Consider the following 23,768-nt stretch of genomic DNA (forward strand, 5'->3'; position numbering starts at 1 on the left):
AGGCTTTGAAAACATGTTGTTTGACAGTGTGGGGGTCTATATCTTTCTTTAGTTCTTTGAAATTCCCTTACTCTATTTCTTCAAATATTTTATCTTCTCTCTTCTCTTTCCTTATATGAGACAGATATTGGAACTTGTGGGTCCCTCTTATTTTTCTTTTAGCTTTCCTCTGAAATGATCCCTTTCATTATTTCTTTATTTATTTTTTGCTTCATTTCAGGAGAAATCCTAGCTTCATTGTCCAGACAGTAATTCATTCTTCAGCAATGTCCTGTCTTTTATTTAGCCTATTTGAGTTTGTTTTAGAAATTCTATTTTCAATTTTAATATCTCTTTATTTATTTTAATAGCCACTTAAAAAAAATAACTTACTGTCTTTTTTTTTAGTTTTATTTTTTTTTAACATCTCTGAGTATAAACCACTTTCCTTAATGTTCTGGTAGGTCTTTGCTTCCTCAGGTGTAGGTATGTCGCTGAGTTTGTTTTCTCTTACATGATGTCAACATTCCTTTGTGTTGATTTTTGATTATCTGTTTATCTTATGTGTTTGAATTCTCCCAGGGGTCACCTCAACTTACTACTCTGGTTATGTATTCCCATAGTAGCTTCAACTTGATTTCTTTGACCTTGGTCCTCCAAAAGTTCACTTTCTTATTACTGAGTATGGCTTTGTTTTCATCAACATATTTTTATCTTTCTTATCATTTCCATAGGCTTACTTTAGCAGGGGAGATTTTTGGTTTTTGTTACTCTTCCATCTTGAAAATGGAAAGTAAAGCAAGAGAAGCTATTTCCATATGTATCAAACTGTTAGAACTAAGACAACTTGCCAGTTAGAACAGATCTAAACAAATAAGTGTGCTATTTTTAAATATTATATTCATTTACTTAACATATGATATAGGAACTACTGACAGGGTTTAACAAATTTTTCGTACCATTTTTCTATCGTATTTATTTCATAGTTTGTGTCAAGCTGTAATTTATTTTGTCCATTGATCAGTTTATTTAGTTTTAGCTTAAAGTGCCATTTAATTAGAGAAGCTTACCCTGAATTCCCAAACTGTGTGAAAACATTCCTCCCTTTTGCTTTCATATCACTGTATGCATAGGTTTTGTCTTTAAAAACAGTATGATAAAATTATTTGTGTCTGATTCCCCCACCAGACTATAAATCGCATGAGGACGGAAACCATGTGTTTCATTAAACACCTGTTATCTGGTGCATATACCTGATATAACCTACCCTAGTGTAGGGTAGAATAGCCATTAAATATCAAATTGAACCTAAACTGACTTTTTCAACTCAGTAACCTTGTTTTAAATTTTGATATATAAGCTTGCTACTTGTGGTCAATAATGATATAGTTTTTTCATTTGTACATATTTTATGTCTTACAGTAAATATATTTAAAAGCTATCATATCTGTTTTAATTTAGAAAATATAAAGGGCACTTTGTTTTATTATAATACTAGACTATAAAGCACAGTACTTAGGTGTAAAGCAGTATAACTAATACACAAAATTTTGTATTTAAGGTACCCTAGATGATAGATCTAAAACATGGAAGTATTACGTGTGAAATTCATTTTAGATCATTGTATGTTATTATTGTTTTATTATATCGTTGTTATTGTAGGTCATTATAGATTGTTATTATTTAAATTTTTTTTTTCTTAGTTCATTTCAAACAAATCAGTTTACTGGAATGGTGTATCAGACAGTACTGCTTCCCCATCGACATTCTTTGAAAACAGGAAGCTTAGATGAAGCCATAACTCCCAATACATCACCAGCTCAGTGGCCAGGTATAAATAATTTATATATGTGTGAGTGTTTTTCTTAGCCTTATTGAATTTAATCAGATGAGGAAAAAGTAGGTTTGGCTTGGGTTTGCTGTATGATAATCATTGTTGTTAACTATTGTTAGAATTGATACCAGTTTATTATTCACCACTTATTACAAATTATCCAGTTATGTAATGTTAGTTTTTCCTTTATCATCATACTAAAATAACTCAAATATTTTGTTATATCACTTTTTATAATTTTGCTTTTGTCGTAATAGAAAAACATTTGTTATGGCAATGAAATTTTATCTATCAGATTTGAATCAGATAACAGATTTCCAGCGTTTGTCTAAATTGAACAAGTAGCTCAACATTTATGCATTAACTGCAATAACCTCTCCTAGTCTATGAATCTGTGGCAGAAAATATTTTAATCCTGATGCTGTAACTTTTTTCAAAAATTAGGAAATGTTGATTATTTATTAATTTATTGTCAATGATAGCTAATGGTAGCTATGTTTGTTGTTTCTCCTAGGAATAACTTCTCTAATTCGACTTTTGAATTCTTCTGGGGAGGAAGCCCAGTCAGGGCTTACAGTCTTGCTCTGTGAGATTCTCACAGCAGTGTATCTTAGTCTCTTCATCCATGGCTTGGCAACACATTCTAGTAACGAACTATTTCGGATTGTGGCCCACCCTCTAAATGAAAAAATGTGGTCTGCTGTATTTGGTGGAGGTGCACATGTTCCCAGCAAAGAACAGACACGCTCAAAAGCTTTACCTGGTTAGTTTTTAAACTATTTTATTTTATTTTTTAAGGCTACAGCTTTATTTTTTCATCTGAATGATAACTTTGTTAAATGTAATTACATTTTAATTCATTCACAGAAATTTCTGTTACAGACCATTTTCTTAAAGCATGAACAAATAGTTTTGTGGTAAATATGCAGTATAAAGTTTCTGGTGTAATTATCAAACTTTAAGATACTCATGCACCAGTGATTAGAACTATCTAATGTAATTTAAAATCTTTTACTATTGAAATTTTCATTTGTTTTGAAATATACTGTAACATTGGTTTTTGTTCTATCCCAAATCAGATCTCTCTTCTTTCTTTGGCAGGAAGGTACTTTGCTATGCCTAGCCCCCACCAGGTAGTGGTATTCTCCATGGAATGTGTGGGCTTTTCCAAAGCTCTTTCAACCATCAGTTCTCATAGCCCTCCCAGTCTTGCAGGCAAGATATTAGCTTTAGAAATAGGCTTTTACAGTTCAGCTTGCTTTGTGTTGTTTTGGAGGGGTTGGGGTACAGTGGGCCAGTTTTATTTTGTTTGGCACTTAGCAAACTGAAAATTTTCCATTAATCAAGTCATATTTTTGATTTAAAACAATGATTAGCATTTTAGAAAACCATCCCTGCTTTTTTATTATGCTTTAAGTTCTTCATTTTGATGTTTTCTATTCCTTAGACTTTAACATATTTTTAAATGTGTAGAAATAAAGAAACGTCAGTGCTAATCATGATAAATCAGACTATGGCTTGAAATGACTGGAAAAACATTTCAAATAAGGCTGCTTTATGTTCTGCATATTATGATTCCAGCCATTAGGGTTTTGGATTTCTAAGTGTTCATAATATCATGCAAAGTAAGTATTTTAAACAATTGTATTACCTTTTCTTAACTTTCTAATGTTGTAACTATAGGTACTGTATTTATTTAAAGATTGAAACAAGCTTTTGACCTGAAAAGAATCTTCATGATGCTTTCTGCCTTTAAGTTTTTTTTATTAGCCCATATGTGATAATCTTGGCTTTAAAATTTTTAACAATATTTTAAATTTTGTAACATCTCCTTTCTAATTTTTAAAGAGTAATTTCCTGTGCTTTATTTTTTATATGGATAAAAATAGAAAAGACTAACTTACGAAACTCATGTTGGAATATATACTTAACTTCAGGTATTTGAATTCATTTTAGGAAAAATTTCAAAGTCTGAGAGGGAGTACGATTTATAGGTCTACTGAGATTAAAGACTGTGATCTTGTTATTACAACATGTTATAAAGGGATAAATTCTTGAAATAGAATGTCCACATACTTGTAAAAAATTAAAAATATATTTTTACTAACCAGTCAGCAAGCCTCAACTTCAACAATTCCTGGAGCATTTCTGAGCACAGATACATAAACAACCTTACTCAAAGTCCAGGTTGTTCTTTGTTTAACCACTCAGATATAGCTGTTTGTAGTTACAAATATCATATAATCAACTCTATCTCACCACTTACTGAATCCGAAATAATCAAAGTGAAAAAAATTGTCTGCATCTGTATGTTTAACCTCTTGCGTTGGGACATGGTAGCCAAATAATACAGGATACTTAAAAAATGAGGTTTTCTTAGTGATGGGGCTGGATATAGCCACATATAGATTATGTGATGCTCATCTGTCTATAAGAACCCAGAAACAATTCTGAATGCAGTCAATCATGGATGTAACTGAAGGAGCATGTACAGAAAACATAAATGATATGATTCATCAATTTGCTAACCAGAAAAAAGAGTACACTCATTTAATGATGAAACCAAAGGTCTGCTATTTCTAAAGCTGATTTAGTTTGTGAAGGAACAAGTAGAAAAAGAAAAAAATAGAAAAACAGAATAAAGGGAAGAAGTGAAGATACTAGGTAGTAAAGGCAGTAATAGCAATTAGAAGTAGCAGTCCTGTGAGGCAGATAAACTGACAGTTGGAGAGACAAAATCTGAGAACAGAAAATCAACCAAGACAAAGGGACAAGCAGGGGTGGCTTTCAGTATAAGGCAGAGTTCTGAAATTTCAGGTTTTGAAGGCATTATTATGTTGTCCTGAAAGCACACCAACTAAAGCAGCACAGCAGCTTGATAAATTTTAGGTTGTAAGTAAGCAGCCCTGTATGTTCAAATTACTGTTGAATGTAATCATGATGTCTTAAGAGTGTAATTAAATTAGATAATATTCAGTATACATTGTTGACCAAGAGAATAAAATGATGTGTTTTAGAAAAGTTGATCTGAATTCAGCCAAAATTGTTATATATATTGATATATTTTTAGTTTCTAGTGTTTAAATATGGCCAAATGAAAACTGACAGGTCTAGAATATTTCATTTTCCTGACAACCTATTCATCTATTCAGTGTCAATGTATTGTATATTGAAGATGAAATACATGCTTAGAACCCTTAAAAATCTGTTTTTAAAAAGTGTTTTCATAAACTTAGTACTATGAGAAGATTTTAAAAGTTACCATTTGTTTTCCTTGTTCTGGTATAAATTCTGATTTTAATTTTCTTTGCAATAATGGTCTTACGAACTAAATTATTTTTCTTTCTACATGTCTATTATATACTTAATGTACTTTTAGTGACATAAAATTTAAATATGACTTAAGCTTTGTAATATAAGAAAATGGTAGATGATTTTTATTCGACTTTAACTCAGCAGGTCAGAGTTCTTAACAAAAATGTTAAGGTACATAAATCAGTATTTTATTTTTTAATCAAATTTACTTTGTGATTCCTACATATGTTAATGAGGGATTTATTTTTTCTAATTAATTAAAACTATAGCGTGGGTGAATGTTCATGGAGTTCTGAATTATTCTATTATGGTTAAGTTTTAAAGTAGACAATCATATAAGCAATAGCAGTTTTTGAAAAACTACTTTTTTTTCTGCTAACAGTGAGAAATCCATACTTTTGCTTTTTATTGCATATTGTAAAGCAAAACAAAATATTTTAAGAATTTTTGTTGTGTTTCATAATAATGTTTGCAGGTATAAGAATTGTCGTTATTCCTGTGCATACCTTAGTTTTTCTTTACCTACATTCTAACTTCTTAATGCCCCTTATAATTCATAAGCTCTATCTATATCCAAGTTCCTTTTCATTTCTCCCTAATGCTGATTTTTTTCTTTTATTACTAGTAAAGTAGCCATTTACTACCTTAATAATGGAACAGTAGAATCAGTTTGTATCCAAGGAGTGACACAGTTCTTGATATTTTATTATTAGCTTTTTTCAGAAACAAATGGTTAAGCACCCAGCAGCTACACAGTTTCTCTTGGTGCCCCTCAGCTTCATGACCACTCGAACCCAACGTGATATAAGCATAAAGTTGTCTTAGGCCTTGCTGCAATTTGAGGGAAAAGAGGAGGGAGCATCTACCCTAATGATAAGCTTCAAATCATTTCTTGTTTGCTAGGAGGTATCACTAAGGTCTTTTAATTTGTAGCATTTCAGGTAATATAACATTCGGTACTGTGAACCTGTTTGCCGTTTTTCCCCTGTTGTCCTTGTGCATCAGAAATGTTTCAATAAGAAGTTTTATACTTCTGGAATTGAGTCTGTAATTTTAAATGTTTCCCCTCAGTGTGGTTAATTTCTTGTTTTCATGTCAATTATCTGGGTTCACACACTGTACTTGCAAATGTTTTTCTCTCTTAAAAAATTTTTTTTATGTTTTGCTTTAAAAACTGTGCTTTTTTATGACATAGCAAGCTTGGTAAAATCTGTGAATTTAGCATTGTAAGTTTTATTTTTCCCTAAACGTCTGTGTTCACATCACATGCCTTCTAATAATCTAAAAACAAAACAAGGAGAATAGTAATATTTGTCAAGTGATAAATTTATTTTAAAGCATAGCATTAATTTTTTTGACAGATTAAAAAAATACCCTTATATTCTAAACTTTTTACTCAAATGAGAATTTGGTAAAACCACTGTTTAAGTTTTAGAATGTATATAAATGTATGCAATATATTAGAAACATGATTGTTGATTATCAATTGCTTATAAGATCAGAGAGAAAAAATTACACATTGAATATGATGGTTCTTTTTAAAGTCATTTGAATGATTACATACCATTTTTAGCAATCCCTTTGTATACTGATTTTATTCATCTTTATTTCATTTTTTCTGAAGTAACTAAATTATTCTGTTAGACTCAGCTTGGCTGTAGCTTGATATAATGCATGAGCATGCTGTTTATGCAAGCTAAGTAGCTTCAAGCAATAAAACAAAATTGTATTAAAACACAAATACTTGTATTCCTTTGGAAGGTAAGTGACTTCTTGCTGTAACCATTAAAGAAGAATATTGGTGTGCCTTAGTATGGGGTTGTTTACCTATCTATTAGACCATGACTATGTCCAGGAGATCCTTGATTTTCTATTGGTGATTTGCATCTAGTGACTTAGTATTGATTAAAGATTTGTATAACTTGTTTTTCTTTGCTAATGCCCTTAATACTCTAAGGTAAAATACTTAGAGAATATTGACTGTTAAATGTTTAGAAGTTAAAACAATAAAGATTGCATTTTCTCCCTCTTCTTTGTTGTTCCACTGAGTAGAAAATTCTACCTCCAAGCCATTTCTAAAAGTCTGAATCAGTTTAGTAGGTAGTTTTGGTGTTTGAATTTTTTAATATTTTCAGTGAAAAATTAGTAGTAGTTTTTTAGTAGATAAAAGGCCATGTGATTACTGAAGAATCTCATAACTGAGTTGTTGCCTTTAATTACCACTGACATCCCATGGTATTCTTCCCCCCCGCCCCATGATATTCTTAAGAAACAAAATAGAAAGATGTAGATAATTTAGATAACTCAACATTCAGAGAGTAAGGGACAAGATGAGATAAAAACAAAGATCACTATACAAGATGATTTTTGTCTCACTTCCTCCACTATTTTCTTACCTTACTATCATAATAATCTCAGTTTTGTGTATGTACTTACTTGTAGTTAACCTTAGGTCTTACGTAAAAATAGGTGAAATCAGAACAATGAAAATTGTACTTATTTTATAATACTTTATTTTGTTCTTGTTAGTTTCTTCACTAGTGGAAGAAGGAGAGAAACAGAACAAACGTTTTAGGCCATCAAAAATGTCTTACAGAGAATCTGCTTCAGTGACCTCTTCCTCACCACCAGTAAGCCAGGAATCACTGATAGTTAAAGAGAAGTTCATTCCACCTGAGCTCAGTATCTGGGACTATTTCATTGCCAAGGTAATACAAGTGTTATCCAGATGATTATTTGTGTAGTTAAACAGAAATGAAACTGTTTAAAATAAGTGTAATTGTTGGTGTTTCCAAATATTTTTCCACACTGGTTTAGAAAATTTTCATTTTATCAGGGTACATTATCACAAAATATACCCTAAAATATTTTGGACATATTTCAACCAGGTTTTAAGGCAGTTCTTGTATAAATTATGATCTTTGCATTTTAAACAAAGCAACGTTCTTAGTAAGATGAAAAGATAAATTGGTTATTAGCACCTTAATGCTTGATAGTAATTAAGGAATCAAGACTGCCAGAAGTCAAAGTGCCATCCATATTCTAATTCCTTTTCTATACTCCAGGCAGTCCTGCATTGTCCTGATATACACAGATTTCAGTTTTTAGTTAAATAACATCAGTCCCTCAACAACACTGTTCAATTTTAAAGTTACCACAATTTATTAAATATGAGTAATCACATAAAGTACAAACTTTCCTGCTAGCTATTCAGTCCACAAATCATGATCAGTGACCAATCACAACAGTTCTTTCAAAGTCTGTCAGTGATTGGTCATTTAGTACCTGTTATTCAGTATTCAGTTCATACACAGACAGAAAGGCATGTGGTTGTCTTGCCTCCTTATCTCCCATAATAAACTCAAGTGACATTTTACAAAACTGGCTAATCAGAAGAGGGAATTGGCTAACACAGATAAAAGTGCAACTGAAAAATGAAAAGTGATAGTACTGGAAGTGAAATTCAAATCAAATATAAGTAAAGTTATAGAAGAAATAGCTAACTTTGGGAATACTGACATTGCTGTCATTTGATACATTTTATATGTACAGCCAGAGGCAATTAGTAAAGGCCAGCTTATCAACATAAATGAGGAAAGTGTGGCAAAAGGATGAAGATGTCCCAGAGATAGTGAAATTGGCAAAAAACTTCACATTAAAAGAACTGGGTAATATTTCACAACATTGAAAGTGCAAAGAGTAAAAAGTTGGACGCTGATACAAACTTAGAAAGGAGTATGGCGATTTGCTAACGATTAGAAAAGAAGCTTGCTTTGATTCCTGAGTTAGAAGAAGGCCAGCACTGTTCAAAGTACTCTTGATAACTTCCTTACAAAGAAATAAAACACTTTAATTCTCACTGTTTCTAATTACAGTATACTAAATAAGTATTGTTTTTACTATTTTTTTTCATTTTCCTATACATTTATAGCTGACTGTAAAAGTTTTTAATGTTCTGACAAATTTTTAAATGGTCACAGAACATTTGTAATTTTTGCATGCTTCAGGGTAAAGAAGGGCATTTATATCACCTTGTTTCACATTGCCTTTTGCAGTCATTGATTCATTCAACAGATGTTTATTATGTACTCTGTTTATATTGGAATATCTTTATTTCATCTTCATTTTTAAAGCATACTTTTACTTTTGCTGGGTATATGATTCTTGATTAGCAAGGCCTTCTTTAGTTGTCTTGTTCCTGGATCTGGTTAAATTTCTGGCTGGTCTGCCCTTGTTCCAATCTGTATCTCAGCCTCAGGCTAGTTGAAATGTTAACCTTCCTTAATTGTTTGCTGCTGAGAACTCTTGTTTTTGACAATGCTGCTGGGCATGGAATTCGTTGTTGTTGTTGTTGTTTTTTTAATTGAAGTATAGTTGATTTACAATGTTGTGTTAATTTCTACTGTACAGCAAAGTGATTCAAGTATTCATTTATATACATTATTTTTCATATTTTTCATATGGTTTATCACATGATATTGAATATAGATTGAGGACCTTGTTGTTTATCCATTCTCTGTATAATAGTTTGCATCCCCTAATCCCAAAGTCCCAATCCCTACCTCACCTCCCTCTTGGCAACCACAAGTCTGTTCTCTACGTCTGTGAGTCTGTTTCTGTTTCGTAGATAAGTTCATTTATGCCATATTTTAGATTCCACATTTAAGTGATATTATATGGTATTTATCTTTCTGTTTCTGACTTACTTCACTTCTTTTTTTTTTTTTTTTTTTTTTTTTTTTTTGCGGTATGCGGGCCTCTCACTGCTGTGGCCTCTCCCGTGGCGGAGCACAGGCTCCGGACGCGCAGGCTCAGCGGCCATGGCTCACGGGCCCAGCCGCTCCGCGGCATATGGGATCTTCCCGGACCGGGGCACGAACCCGTGTCCCCTGCATTGGCAGGTGGACTCTCAACCACTGCGCCACCAGGGAAGCCCCAGTTCACTTCTTATAATCTCTAGGTCCATCCATGTTGCTGCAAATGTCATTATTTCATTCTTTTTAATGGCTGAGTAGTATTCCATTATATATATGTGCCACATCTTCTTTATCCATTCATCTGTCAATGGATATTTAGGTTGTTTCCATGTCTTGGCTGTTGTAAATGGTGCTGCAGTGAACAGTGGGGTGCATGTATCTTTTCGAATTATAGTTTTCTCTGGATTTATGGGCATGGAGTTCTTATTAAAGTCAGCCCCCTCTGGCCAGGCCACAGAGTTCTTTGTCCTCACAGACTGCTGTCCCTGATAGAACAAATGGGCCACAGAGGGCAGAGGTTGGGTTAGGAGTACCGCCTGGCCAAAATGCCAGATGCTCACTTTTTACCAGAGATTCAGTAGTTTTTCTTGAATAAATACTTCTCTATGTGTTGTATGTATTTGATCAGTTTCCAGTATCTTTAAATGGTTGTTTTTGACAACTTTTTCCAGTTTCATTACTGCTTTTTGGGAAGAGGACTTACCAAACTCCTCGCTCAGCTTTTCCAGAATTTCTGCCCTCCCTGCTATGTTTCTTTATTGGGCTTCTTTGGACCCAAGATTTTATAAGTTTTCTTTTCAAATTTCCCACATCTCTTCTTTCATCCTCACTCTTAATTGATGACATCATCTTATGTCATTAAAAAAAAAATAGAACCAGACAAAAGTCTTTCATCATTCTCTTGTTCTCTCTTGTTATTATCAAGGAAGCATCCTTCCTATCAAAGATTCATTGCTATTCTGAATCCTATCCTTGCTTTTCTTCTCTACCCTTCTCTCTTCACTACTGGCTCTTCCCTTCAGAGCAGAAATGTGCTCTGCTGTCTCCCATTCCAAATCCTGCTTTGATCCCAAAACTTTTTCGAACTATTATCCCATTTCTCTGCTTCCCATTCTCCTTCAACTTTTCAAAACTATAAACACATTATCTTTCTATTACCATAGGTCCCGTTCATATTTACCCATTGTATGACTTGTGACACTACCACCCCACTAAACCTGCTGTTGTTGAGATTCAGGTGGTATCCATGTTTTCAAGTATAGGAAACTTCTTTGTCATCATCTTATTTGACTTCTTAGCAGTATTCAACCCATGTGACTATTTCCTCCTTTTTGAATTACTTTTCTCTCTTGTTGTATTGATACCAGTCTCTTCTAGTTTATTTCCTAACCTTACTATTTATTCCTTCATAGTCTTCTTTCTTCTTCCTTTTCTGTCTGACCTGTGAATCTTGATCTTCTTCAAGATTTAGGTTTCTGATATTTATTTTCTTTAGTACTTCCCATGTCACAACCAAAGTCCTCCCATTTTAGTAAACGGCATCTTCATCCTTATAGTTGCTCAAGCCAGAAACCCAGAAATCGTCTTTTCCTTCTCTTTCCCTTGCTCTCCAAATTGATCAGTAAATCTGTGTTTTCCCCCAAATATACCATGAATGTGTTATTTATCTCCATCTCCATCACACACCTGTATCCAGACTGCCAACTCTTGCCTTAGTTACTGATGTCTCCATTTCTTCTCTTGACATTTGACTTTTCTCTCATAAGGCTATGGTCATAGTAACATTCCTAAAGTATAAATCTCAATACCTATCCTCTACTTAAAACTCATCAGTGGCATTCCATTACACTCTTTACTGTGTTGTACAAAAACCCTACCTGATCTGTCATCTGCTGTTCTCTTCAACTTTTCTCCCAACACAACCCTCTTGCTTTAGTAGGCTTCAGCCAAACTTCTTTTCTTTTTTTCCATACCAAACTCTTTTACCTTATTAAAGCCTTTTTACATACTATATCTACTACCTAAAATGCTTTTCTTCCCTCTTGTTAAATGGCTTATTCCTTCTTGTCTCACTTAAATGACACTTTTCAAAGAGGCCTTTCATGATCAGTTTATCTCAACTCTTGTTAATATTCTTGATCCCAATGCTATTTTCTTCTTTATAACACAGCTAAATACAATTTATATTTAGTTTTCTATTATTTGCCTGTTTTTTTCCCCCACTAAAATATAAGAGCTGTGAGGACAGTGACTATATATATGTCTTAAAATTTCTTACATTGAGTATACGTTTCACACATAGTGGATACTTAATAAATTTTTGTTGATTGGATGAATAAATAAGGGAATTGTGTAAAGTGATGTTGAAGGCATAGAATGTCAAAAAAGAAGCAACCAAGTACTGGTTACTTTGCTTTCTTACAACAAAGTACCCCAAAATGGGATAAATTGCTAATATTAGACTGTATAATTGAATGTGTTAAATCAGATAGTTGGATGATAAATTCTGTAACTTTTTTATTTTAGCCTTTTCTACCTGCTTCTCAAAGTAGAGCAGAATATGATTCAGAGGAGAGTCTGGAAAGTGATGACGAAGATGAAGATGTTTTAGCTTCAGATTTCCATCTCCAAGAGCATTCTAATTCAAATTCATATAGGTATGGAATATTTAATTTTAAGCTTCTTTAAAAAAATTCATTATGTAATTTTGAAAATAATACATGAAATTAATAGCTTGGTGAATTATATTATAACCCAGATCTCTTTAGCTGAAATTGTTAAATTCCCTTCCTTAACAATAATTCCACAGTTAATTTTTGATTACCCTTGAATGGACAATCTGTACTTTTTTTCAGCTCTCATAAATCTTGCTGTCATATCATTCCTTGCCCTTTGCTCCCTACAATAAACAAACTGCACTGTTTTAGCCTAAAAGATCTAATGTCTTTTCAGTACACTAGTACTCAAAGATGTCAGTGATTTCTGTCTTAAAAATGGCATATGTGGAACACATATAAAAATCATAAATATTCAAATACCCTCAAAGCTCCAATGCTACATTATTATCCTTACATGTATAAGTGATAGTATGATATGTTGTTTATATCTGAAAGGTGTATATATTTTATTATGACATGGTATGTTAATTGTGTGATAGAAAAATATAACTTTTCCAAAAGAAACAAGTAAGTATATTAGGGAAAATGAAGTACTTCTTTATCGAAAAGAAAAGTTTTTATGAGATTTTTAAAAAATTAATTTTTATTGGAGTATAGTGGATTTACAGTGTTATGTTAGTTCCTGCTGTACAGCAAAGGGAATCAGTTATACATATACATATATCCACTCTTTTAGATTCTTTCCCATATAGGTCATTACAGAGTATTGAGTAGAGTTCCCTGTGCTATACAGTAGGTTCTTATTAGTTATCTGTTTTATATATAGTAGTGTATATATGTCAATCTCAGTCTCCCAATTTATCCCTCCCCCGCTTTATCCTTTTTCACCTTGGTAACCAGTTTGTTTTCTACATCTGTGACTTTATTTCTGTTTTGTAAATAAGTCCATTTGTACTATTGTTTTAGATTCCACATATAAGCGATATCATATAATATTTGTCTTTCTCTGTCTGACTTACTTCACTCAGTATGACAATCTCTAGGTCCATCCATGTCGGTGCAAATGGCATTATTTCATTCTTTTTTGTGGCTGAGTAATATTCCATTGTATATATGTACCACATCTTCTTTATCCATTCCTCTGTCAGTGAACATTTAGGTTGCTTCCATGTCCTGGCTATTGTAAATAGTGCTGCAATGAACGTTGGGGTGCATGTATCTTTTCAAATGATAGTTTTCTCCATATATATGCCCAGGAGTGGGATTGCTGGATCATGGTATAGTAGCTCTATTTTTAGTTTTTTAAAGAACCTTCATACTGTTCGCCATAGTGACTGTACCAATTTACCAATCTACATTCCCACCAACAGTGTACGAGGGTTCCCTTTTCTCCCCAGCCTCTCCAGCATTTATTGTTTGTAGATTTTTTGATGATGGCTCTTCTGACCAGTGTGAAGTGATTCCTCCTTGTAGTTTTGATTTGCATTTCTCTAATAATTAGCAGTGTCGAGCATCTTTTCATGTGCTTTTTCGCCATCTGTATGTCTTCTTTGGAGAAATGTCAATTTAGATTTTCCACCCAGTTTTTGATTGGGTTGTTTGTTTTTTTGATATTGAGCTGCATGAGCTGTTTGATATTTTAGAGATTAATCCCTTGTTGGCCACTTAGTTTGCAAGTATTTTCTTCCATTCTGAGGGTTGTCTTTTTGTTTTGTTTATGGTTTCCTTTGCTGTGCAAAAGCTTTTAAGTTTAATGAGGTCCCATTTGTTTATTTTTGGTTTTATTTTCACTACTCTTGGCAATCAGTCAAAAAAGATCTTGCTGCAATTTATATCAGAGAGTGTTCTGCCTTTGTTTTCCTCTAAGAGTTTTATAGTATCCTGTCTTACATTTAGGTCTTTAATCCATTTTGAGTTTATTTTTGTGTATGATGTTTGAGAATGTTCTAATTTCATTCTTTTACATATAGCTGTCCAGTTTTCTTAGCACCATTTATTGAAGAGACTGTCTTTTCTCCATTGTATATTCTTGCCTCCTTGATTGTAGATTAGGTGACCATAGATGGGTGGGTTTATCTCTGGGCTTTCTATCCTGTTCCATTGATCTGTATGTCTGTCTTTGTGCCAGTACCATACTGTTTTGATTACGGTAGCTTTGTAGTATAGTCTGAACTCAGGGAGTGTGATTCCTCCAGCTCCATCTTTCTCTCTCAGGATTGCTTTGGCTATTCGAGGTCTTTTGTGTTTCCATACAAATTGTAAAATTTCTGTTCTAATTCTGTGAAAAGTGCTATTGGTAATTTGATAGGGATTGCACTGATTCTGTAGATTACTTTGGGTAGTATAGTCATTTTGACAATATTGATTCTTCCAATCCAAAAACATGGTATATCTCTCCATCTGTTTGTGTCATCTTTGATTTCTTTCATCAGTATCTTATAGTTTTCTGAGTACAGGCCTTTTGCCTCCTTAGGTAGGTTTATTCCTAGGTATTCTATTCTTTTGATGAGATGGTAAATGAGATTGTTTCCTTAATTTCTCTTTCTGATCTCTCATTGTTAGTGTATAGGAATGCAAGAGCTTTCTGTGTATTAATTTTGTATCCTGCAACTTTACCAAATTCATTGACAAGCTCTAGTAGTTTTCTGTTAGCATCTTTAGGATTCTCTGTGTGTAGTATCATGTCATGTGCAAATAGTGACAGTTTTACTTCTTCTTTTCCAATTTGGATTCCTTTTATTTCTTTTTCTTCTCTGATTGCTGTAGCTAGGACTTCCAAAACTATGTTGAATAAAAGTGACAAGAGTGGACATCCTTGTCTTATTCCTGATGTTAGAGGAAATGCTTTCAGCATTTCACCTTTGAGTATGGTGTTAGCTGTAGGTTTGTCATATATGGCCTTTATTATGTTGAGGTATGTTATCTATGCCCACTTTTCTGGAGAGTTTTTATCATAAGTGGGTGTTGAATTTTGTCAAAAGCTTTTTCTGCGTCTATTGAGATGATCATATGGTTTTTATTTTTTAGTTTGTTAATGTGGTGTATTACATTGATTGATTTGCGTATATTGAAGTATCCTTGCGTATACTGAAGTATCCTTGCATCCCTGGGATAAATCCCACTTGTTCATGGTGTATGATCCTTTTAATGTGTTGTTGGATTTGATTTGCTAGTATTTTGTTGAGGATTTTTGTGTCTATGTTCATCACTGATATTGGCCTGTAATTTTCCTTTTTTGTGATGTCTTTGTCTGGTGTTGGTATCAATATGAGATTTTTATTTGCTGGTTTCCTGTGTTAACCTGATTTTGTTTTTTTGAATATATGGAACATTTACATGGCTCAAAAGTCAATCTGTGTAACTCAACAACAAAATAACTCAATTAAAAAATGGGCAAATAAGTTGAACAGACATTTTTCAAAATAAGCACATGAAAAGATTCTCACTATCACAGATTATTGAGGAAATGCAAATAAGAACCACAATGAGAGATCCCCTCACACCCATTAGATTGGCTATTATCAAAAAAAACCCAGAAAATTACAATGTTGGCAAGGGTGTGGAGAGATTGAAACCCTTGTGCACTGTTGGTAGGAATGTGAACTGGTGCAACCACTGTGGAAAACAGTATGACAGTTCCTCAAAAATTAAAAGTAGAATTACCATATGACCCAGCAGTTTCCCTTCTGGATATATACCACAAGGAATTGAAAGCAGGTGTTGAACTGGTAGTAGTACACTCATGCTCATAATAGTACTATTCATAATAGCCAAGGGATAATTGCAACTCAGGTGTCTGTCAGCAAATTGAATGCAATAAAGAATGTGGTAGATACATAGAGTAGAATAATATTCAGCCTTTAAAAGGATGGAAATTCTGACACATGCTACAATATGGATGAATCTTGAGGACATTTTGCTAGGTAAGATAAACCAGGCACAAAAAGACAAATGCTTGTATAATTCCACTTATGTAAGATACCTAGAATAGTCAAATTCATAGAGACAGAAAGTAGAATGCTGGTTGCCAGGGCCTAGGAGACAGGGAAAATGGGGAGTTATTGTTAAATGGTTATAGAGTTTCAGTTTTTCAAGATGAAAAGAATTCTGGAAATGGATGGTGGTAGTGGCTGCACAATATGAATGTACTTAATGTCACTGAACTGTACACTTAAAGGTAGTTAAGATGTCATATGTATTTTACCACAATTTAGAGTAGTAAAAAATCAGTACTCTAAGAAATAAATTTTTTGCTTGAAAAAAAAATGCCAAAGTATCTTTTTTTAATTAAAAAAAGGAAATCTGTATAAAAATATAAAATCTGAAGTCTCGTATCCCTTCCACTTGAGTCCTCCTCTATACCCTCTACAGATACTTATTTTTATTAGTTTCTGGTTTATCCTTCTGTTTTCAAAAATACGGGTGTGTGTGTGTCTCTGTGTGTGTGTAAAATTTATTTCCGCTGCTTTCTTACACAGAAGGTAGCAGGTAGCATACTATAGATAATGTTTATAACTTGCTTTTTATTTATTAATACATGCTGGGGTTCACTCCATATTAACATTTAAACATCCTTTTGGCTACCCTAAAACATTCGATGATTCAGAGCTAGTTATTCAACCATTACAATTACTCTGATGGGTAATTTCTACTCTTTTGCTGTTGTAGATAATGCTGACGTGAGTAACTACATGCATGTATTGTTTTGTTTTTGTGGAGGTATATCTTCAGGGTAGATTCCTGGTAGTGAATTGTTGGATAAAGAGTGTGTAGTCTTCTCAATCCCTAAGTAAATTTTTAACAGATCTACTGTTGCTTTATTTTTAGTTGGTCATTGATGCGTTTGGCAATGGTGCAGTTGGTGCTCAGCAATTTGAAGACTTTCTATCCCTTTGCAGGTCATGATCTTGCAGGTAATAAATAGCTTAACATAAACTTATATTGCCATTGCTTTTGATGCACTTATTTTGTATTTTTTTCAAGTAGTGGAGAAAACGTTTAGTAAGTTCCTATGGGTCTATCATATTGTTAGGTGCTTTTAGGAGGACAGGGTCCAAGAAAGCAGGGAATCTGAAGCTGATGTGATTGACTGTATTGAGACTGTGTTTATAGCTCTAGCCAAGGTGTTGAAGATTTAATAGTTGTAGACATGTAGGAAACTAAACAAAAGCAAAAATTTAGTAATTATTAACTCTTGAGGGAGAAAAAGGTTGTACAGGAAAGAAAGGGGCATGATAGTATACCAAGTAGTTCAGCTGTGATCTCTATTAACATATATATAAAACAAAGTAGACACTAAATTATCAATCTAACCAAAAATTATTATGGACTGTATTGGAATGATGGAGAGAGGGGAAGTTTATTCTCATATTTCATAGTAGTAAATCAGTAGATCATTTCTAAAATAGAAAAAAATCATAAGCATATTATTTAGATTTTTGAAGGTAAACAGCAGAAATAGCTAAAAGTTGAAAGGGGGATCAGGATTCAGCAGTTATGGAAGTGTAGAACTGGAAAGTGCTGACTTTTGTAATAAGTATTATTTCACTTTTTTTACCTTGTATATTATTTTACTTTTCAAAAGAAGTCTAGCTATGTGCTGTACATAAATTGGGCTGATACAAAGGCTTAAAGCAATTAATTTTCCTCCCAAACATATTTTTATAATATTCAGGTACATTTTTTGTGCGAAGTTAAAGTCAAAAGCAGTGATTGCTGTAGCAGTTATTTATTTATTTAATTTATTTTTGGCTGTGTTGGGTCCTTGCTGCTGTGCCCGCCTTTCTCTAGTTGCGGTAAGCGGGGGCTACTCTTCGTTGCAGTGAGCGGGCCTCTCACTGTGGTGGCTTCTCCTGTTGCAGAGCATGGGCTCCAGGCGCACGGGCCTCAGCAGTTGGGGCTCACAGGCTCTAGAGCGCAGGCTCAGTAGTTGTGGCACACGGGCTTAGTTGCTCCACAGCATGTGGGATCTTCCTGGACCGAGGCTCAAACCCATGTCCCCTGCATTGGTAGGCGGATTCTTAACCACTATGGCAGTTACTTAAATCACGAGTCACAAATGTTATTCCAAGTTCTAGTAGTAAAGGTATGATGTAATTTTGACCTAGATTGCCCTTTTATTCTGTTGTCCTAGGCCACTAATTATGTTGAAATGCTATACAGATTTATGACATTCTTTTCAATCCTCTGGATTTCTGTGCCCACCTCTCTTTCACATCGCCTCTGCCAAAATGTGTGTTTATATCTTATTCTCTACATTGAGTGTAGCATTTTACTGCAGAAGATAAATGTGGGTCAATTTTATTTTCTCTTTATAGAGCTTCCAGTTAGTTCACCACTTTGTCATGCCGTTCTAAAAACTCTTCAATGTTGGGAACAAGTTCTTCTCCGACGACTTGAAATCCATGGGGGGCCACCTCAAAACTATATTGCAAGTCATACCTCTGAAGAGAGTGTGTCTGCAGGTCCTGCAATTCTCCGCCACAAAGCTTTGCTGGAACCTACAAACACTCCTTTCAAGTAGGGTTTCATATGAATACTGTTCTAATATGAGTTTTATTAAATCAGAATGTCATCAGGTGGTATTTAAAGAAAAAATATTTTAGTACTTCAATATTTAATTTGCTGTTCTAGGCTCATATCTGTGTCTTTGTGTGATGCATATTGTAGTCCGGATGTTAGCAAACATTTCTTGCAAAGGTTCATATAGTAAATATTTTAGCCTTTACTGGCCCTACAATCCTTTTTGCAGCTATTCAACTCTGCTATTGTAGAGTAAAAGCAACCATAGACAGTAAATGAATGGGCATGGCTATGATCCAATAAACTTTTTTTTAAATATTTATTTTATATTGGAGTGTAGTTGATTAACAGTGATGTGTTAGTTACAGGTGTACAGGAAAGTGATTCAGTTATACCCATGTAAGTATCCATTCTTTTTTGAATTCTTTTCCCATTTAGGCTATTACATTGTATTGAGACAAGTTCCCTGTGCTATACAGTAGGTCCTTGTTGCTTATCTATTCTAAATATAGTAATGTCAATAAACTTTATTTTTGAATATGAAAGGTAGGCTGGATTTGAGCCATGGGCCAGTGTTTTCTGACACCTACGTTGGAGCAGAGCTATTTGGAATAGCTAGTTAGCAAACTGTTTTACTGTACATGAGGAGATAAAGCACTTGCACCAAGAGGTAAATCAATTCATTGCTTGCTTCGTTAAGAAAGTCTTACTACAAAAAATGTTAACTGAACTAAACAGTGTACTTAGTGGCTTAGTGACATAGTTGATTTACATTCTTTCATGGGCTCTTACCTCACTGCACATCAGTAACAGAGTTCATGGTCCAGTATGTGTTCACAAACAACACTTTGAGTAGTTTTGCTTCTAGATCTTTTGTAGGAAGCATACCTCTTTTGTTAGATCTTATGTTCTTAGGTTAAAGGTCATCAAACTGCAGCCTGTGGGGCCAAATCCACTCTCCTTCTGCATTGTAAATAAAGTTTTGTGGATTACAGCCACACCCTTTCATTTTAGTATTACCTATGGTTGCTTTCCCACTTCAGCGGTGAAGTTAAGTAGTTGGGGGAGAGACCATATAGCCCACAAAGCCTGAAATATTTACTATCTCTTAAGAAAAAGTTTGCTGATTGCTACCCTAGACGATGTGGTCTGATTCTAGTTAATTTATTATTATAAACATTCATATAGCACCAAGGAAATATAGTCAGATTAACCAGAAATCTCTGAAGTGTATGATGAAACATATTGTCTCTCTGTAGATCTAAACACCATCTGTCACTGTCTGTGAAGAGGCTTTGGCAGTACTTGGTGAAGCAGGAAGAAATTCAAGAAACCTTTATCAGAAATATATTCACAAAGAAAAGGTGTCTAAATGAGGTCTGTATAAATTAAAACTTGTTTGCTATTTTATTATTAAAGTCTTTTGTATTTTTAACTATAAAGAATAAGTTGCATTTTACAGACTTTTAAAAAACTCATTGTTTATGTCATAAACATGTATTATGTAGTTAATACATAGAAAAAGAGAGGGTCAGTATTTTCCTAACCAATTTAATTTAAAGTAACTAATTCAGATGTATTTGGGACTTTTATTTCCCAAAAAGATACTGTTTGACTTAAGAATTTTTGTCTTGTTTCCTGGTTTTGAGTTGTCATGATTACCATTTTAAGAGGCAAAGTGGAAATTTCCCATCATTTTCATGTGATAAAGTTTATCTTATAAGTTTCATTGAAACTAGGTTTGTATACTGCAAACATTTCAAATATGTACATTTTCCTTTTTTTGTATTGATTATACTTCTTAGTAAAATTTTGCAGACTGAAATTAATTTATAATTGTACTGTAATTGGTTGATTATACCTTGATGTTATTATCATAAAGATTATTTTTCTCATTTAGTTCAGTGCTACTAGTAAGTCCAGTTTGATGATATGGGGAACCTGTACTGGAATATAAATTAACATATTGCCTCTTTCTTTGAAATAGTTTTGCTATTAAAAAGTTTTGGATAAATTAAACAGTGGACTTAGTGATGCAGTTAATTCCTTATCTTCTCATGGATCAGTAACAAAGAGTTCAAGACTGGAGGCTGGTTTGTGGATCACACTTTGAGAAGCACTGAACTAATCTAAAAGCAAGCTTTGCAGTTGTTGAAGTGGGAGGAGAAAAGGAAGATATTTCAGTTGGAAAAATAAGGAAATAGAACGGCTTCTTAATAGACAAGTTAGCAAAAAGCAAGATGGCATCTAACCTTATTGAAAAAGGAAAATTACATATATCTCATTGTCTCTCAGTTTAAGAACTAATTTGTAAAAGGCAACTGCATGTGTTGTTATTTACTATTTGCCTGATTGTGTAAATATATTTGAATAGCCAAGTCAGGAAACAAAATATATAGTGTTCTTGCTAATAACTGAGAAGACTTCTGACATGTGTACCTTAGTATATCACATTGAAATCTAGGCAAACAATAGATACAATTAGATATAATACAAATTAATGTATTTCTTTTTAACCTTATGTCAGATATATCTTAAATATTTAGTATATGAATTCCCTTTAAAACAGTTTAAGAAATTTTTTTGATAAATAAAATTAAAAATGAACGTGCTAAAAAAAATGAATATGCTAGATAAGAGTGTCAGAGTAACTATAATATGTTTACTGCTGAGGTAATGTTTCTTATTTTAAATATACCCTTGCCTAAAATAATTTATTACAAGTTAAAGCATCCTGATAATGGTATATGAAGCACTGCTGCATTCTGTGTAAATAGCATGTTTACTCTGCTTGTTATTACTTCTTTGATTTCTTTGATGTACCGTGTAATATGAACATGCAAATATGGCATAGTAATTTCAAGTACAAAATCATTTTTTAAAAACCGTTGCCATATTTGATTAATATAGTTGTGAAGATAAAAACATTTCTCCACTGCTGATATATTTAGTGCATTTGGGAAATGAAATCATTCTCAAAACAAACAAAACAGAAAACTAGTTTACCACTGGATTGTCTAGTTGAATCAGGAAATAGAGTCATTAAGGAAATAGAGGAGCATAACCAAGCCAGAATGCATATGGAGGGATAATGGATAAATGAGTACAACTATTCCTGTTAAATTCCTCTGCTGTTTTATTCTTAGTTTTCTTAGGAGTTTCATGATATCTTAAGAAAATTTTAGTTATTTTTGTATTCTAATTATTTTAATCAGAAGCATGAATATGAATGTTGCACTGAATGTTTTATAGCTATCATTAAGCTAAATATTTTCTCCGATTTTAGTTTTTTTTAATCTCCAAAATGAATATGATATACCTTACAGTACTTTGATTAGCAGAATTTAACTTATTTAAAACCTGGCGTGATTAATGGTAGTTATTAGAAATTGATTGTTACTACTTTGTTGTTTTATTCTTGATGATGATAGTGACATTTTGATAAAGGAAATATGAAAAGAAAAATTTTATGTAGTAAAACATAGATTAGATGGAATTAAATAAAATATTAACTTTATAGAGTTGGTACAAAGTTATTTAATCTTTACTGGAAAGTTGACTAGCCTTTTTGTGGTATTAACAAAATTACCTTCCATCTCTCTGCTTTATAAAATGATGATTATACTTAAATAGTCGAGCCCAAGTCACTGACTTTTCAGATGGTTAGGAAATATTAATAGATGTGTGACAGGCCTTGAATTTTCAGTGGGAGATGTTGGAGAGTATTTTGAGAGTGCTGTTTCATTTATTCCTTTACATGTTTGGAAATGAAATTTTCTTCATCTGACATTAAAATCCTGGTGTATCCTCAGTTCTTTTCTTTTCGTATATAATGTAGTTTGCTGGTACATGCATTTTTAAAATAGAAGTTCTTTCCTGTTTGTGCTTATTTGGAAGTAAAGTATAGATAGCTGCAGATAGACTATATCTGAATCATAACCAACAACAAAAAAAATGCTTGGCAGCTGTCATTTTTATCCCCAATTCCTTTTTCTGTTTTTTTTTTTCCATTTTCTGAGAACTAAAGATCTTGAACCATCTCTTTCTTTAACAAGTGCTAATATCCCCTTTTAAAAATGATATGTGTCTCCAAGCATTTTATTGACTGTTTCTGGCTAAATCAAGAGAAGGAGAGAATTAGAAACCTAGGAATCAAAAATTTTCTAATCAGGAGGTCTTCCTTGAGGAATGAGGTATCATAATGGAGACAAGACTTAATAGTGTGTAAGAGAACAATCTGACTTTAATTTTCAGTTGATAGTACTCTGGCACTAGTAGCTCTGAAATTTGTAGTATAAAGTACTTTGGGCTCAATCTTGCTTTAATATCAACGTTACAAATGAGTTAAGTGGGTAAAAATTTCTTAAGAAATAGAATAAAATTTATAGTGATAGTTAAGGAGTTCCGACAGATTAAGTTTTCCCCAAACCCCAATCATGCATCCCCACACATGCTTCTTTTAAAATATATGAAATTAAAAAAATAATAACTCAGTCCAGTGTTGTTTTTTAGTAAATTTAGTTAAAAATAAAATTTAAAAAAATATCCCCAGTATTTTGCATGTTACATCTCATCCTTAATCTTTGTCATGTGGTTATTCTTTCTTGATGAAGTCATTAGAGGACAGCTGTGAAACCATCAAAAATTCTATGATGGAGGAGCCAAACATCAATAAGGTACAAAATATCATTCAACTGAAATTAGAAGTTGCATTCTTTAACAAGAAAAACAAAGTGTTTGCAT

General features: G+C 33.1%; 1 protein-coding gene across 18 annotated transcripts in view; it reads left to right on the forward strand.

The window, feature by feature from the left end:
* Positions 1-23,768, forward strand: part of DMXL1 (Dmx like 1) — a 132,531-nt gene that overhangs the window by 62,264 nt on the left and 46,499 nt on the right. For 14 of the 18 annotated variants that reach the window (XM_089909203.1, XM_089909201.1, XM_089909211.1 and 11 more), the window contains 8 exons: positions 1,683-1,810; positions 2,328-2,576; positions 7,658-7,836; positions 12,412-12,542; positions 17,331-17,416; positions 18,821-19,022; positions 20,285-20,402; positions 23,639-23,701. In XM_089909203.1, coding sequence (XP_089765329.1) covers positions 1,683-1,810; positions 2,328-2,576; positions 7,658-7,836; positions 12,412-12,542; positions 17,331-17,416; positions 18,821-19,022; positions 20,285-20,402; positions 23,639-23,701 — 1,156 coding nt within the window. Of the gene's footprint in view, positions 1-1,682; positions 1,811-2,327; positions 2,577-2,914; positions 3,029-7,657; positions 7,837-12,411; positions 12,543-17,330; positions 17,417-18,820; positions 19,023-20,284; positions 20,403-23,638; positions 23,702-23,768 lie in introns of all 18 variants that reach the window. The other 4 variants (XM_089909202.1, XM_022590641.3, XM_089909214.1 and 1 more) reach the window with 2 other exon arrangements.

This window comes from Delphinapterus leucas, chromosome 3 (genome assembly GCF_059928025.1).
Source record: "Delphinapterus leucas isolate spDelLeu-1000000601 "Yukka" chromosome 3, BTC_Dleu_Yukka2, whole genome shotgun sequence".
NCBI lineage: Eukaryota > Metazoa > Chordata > Mammalia > Artiodactyla > Monodontidae > Delphinapterus > Delphinapterus leucas.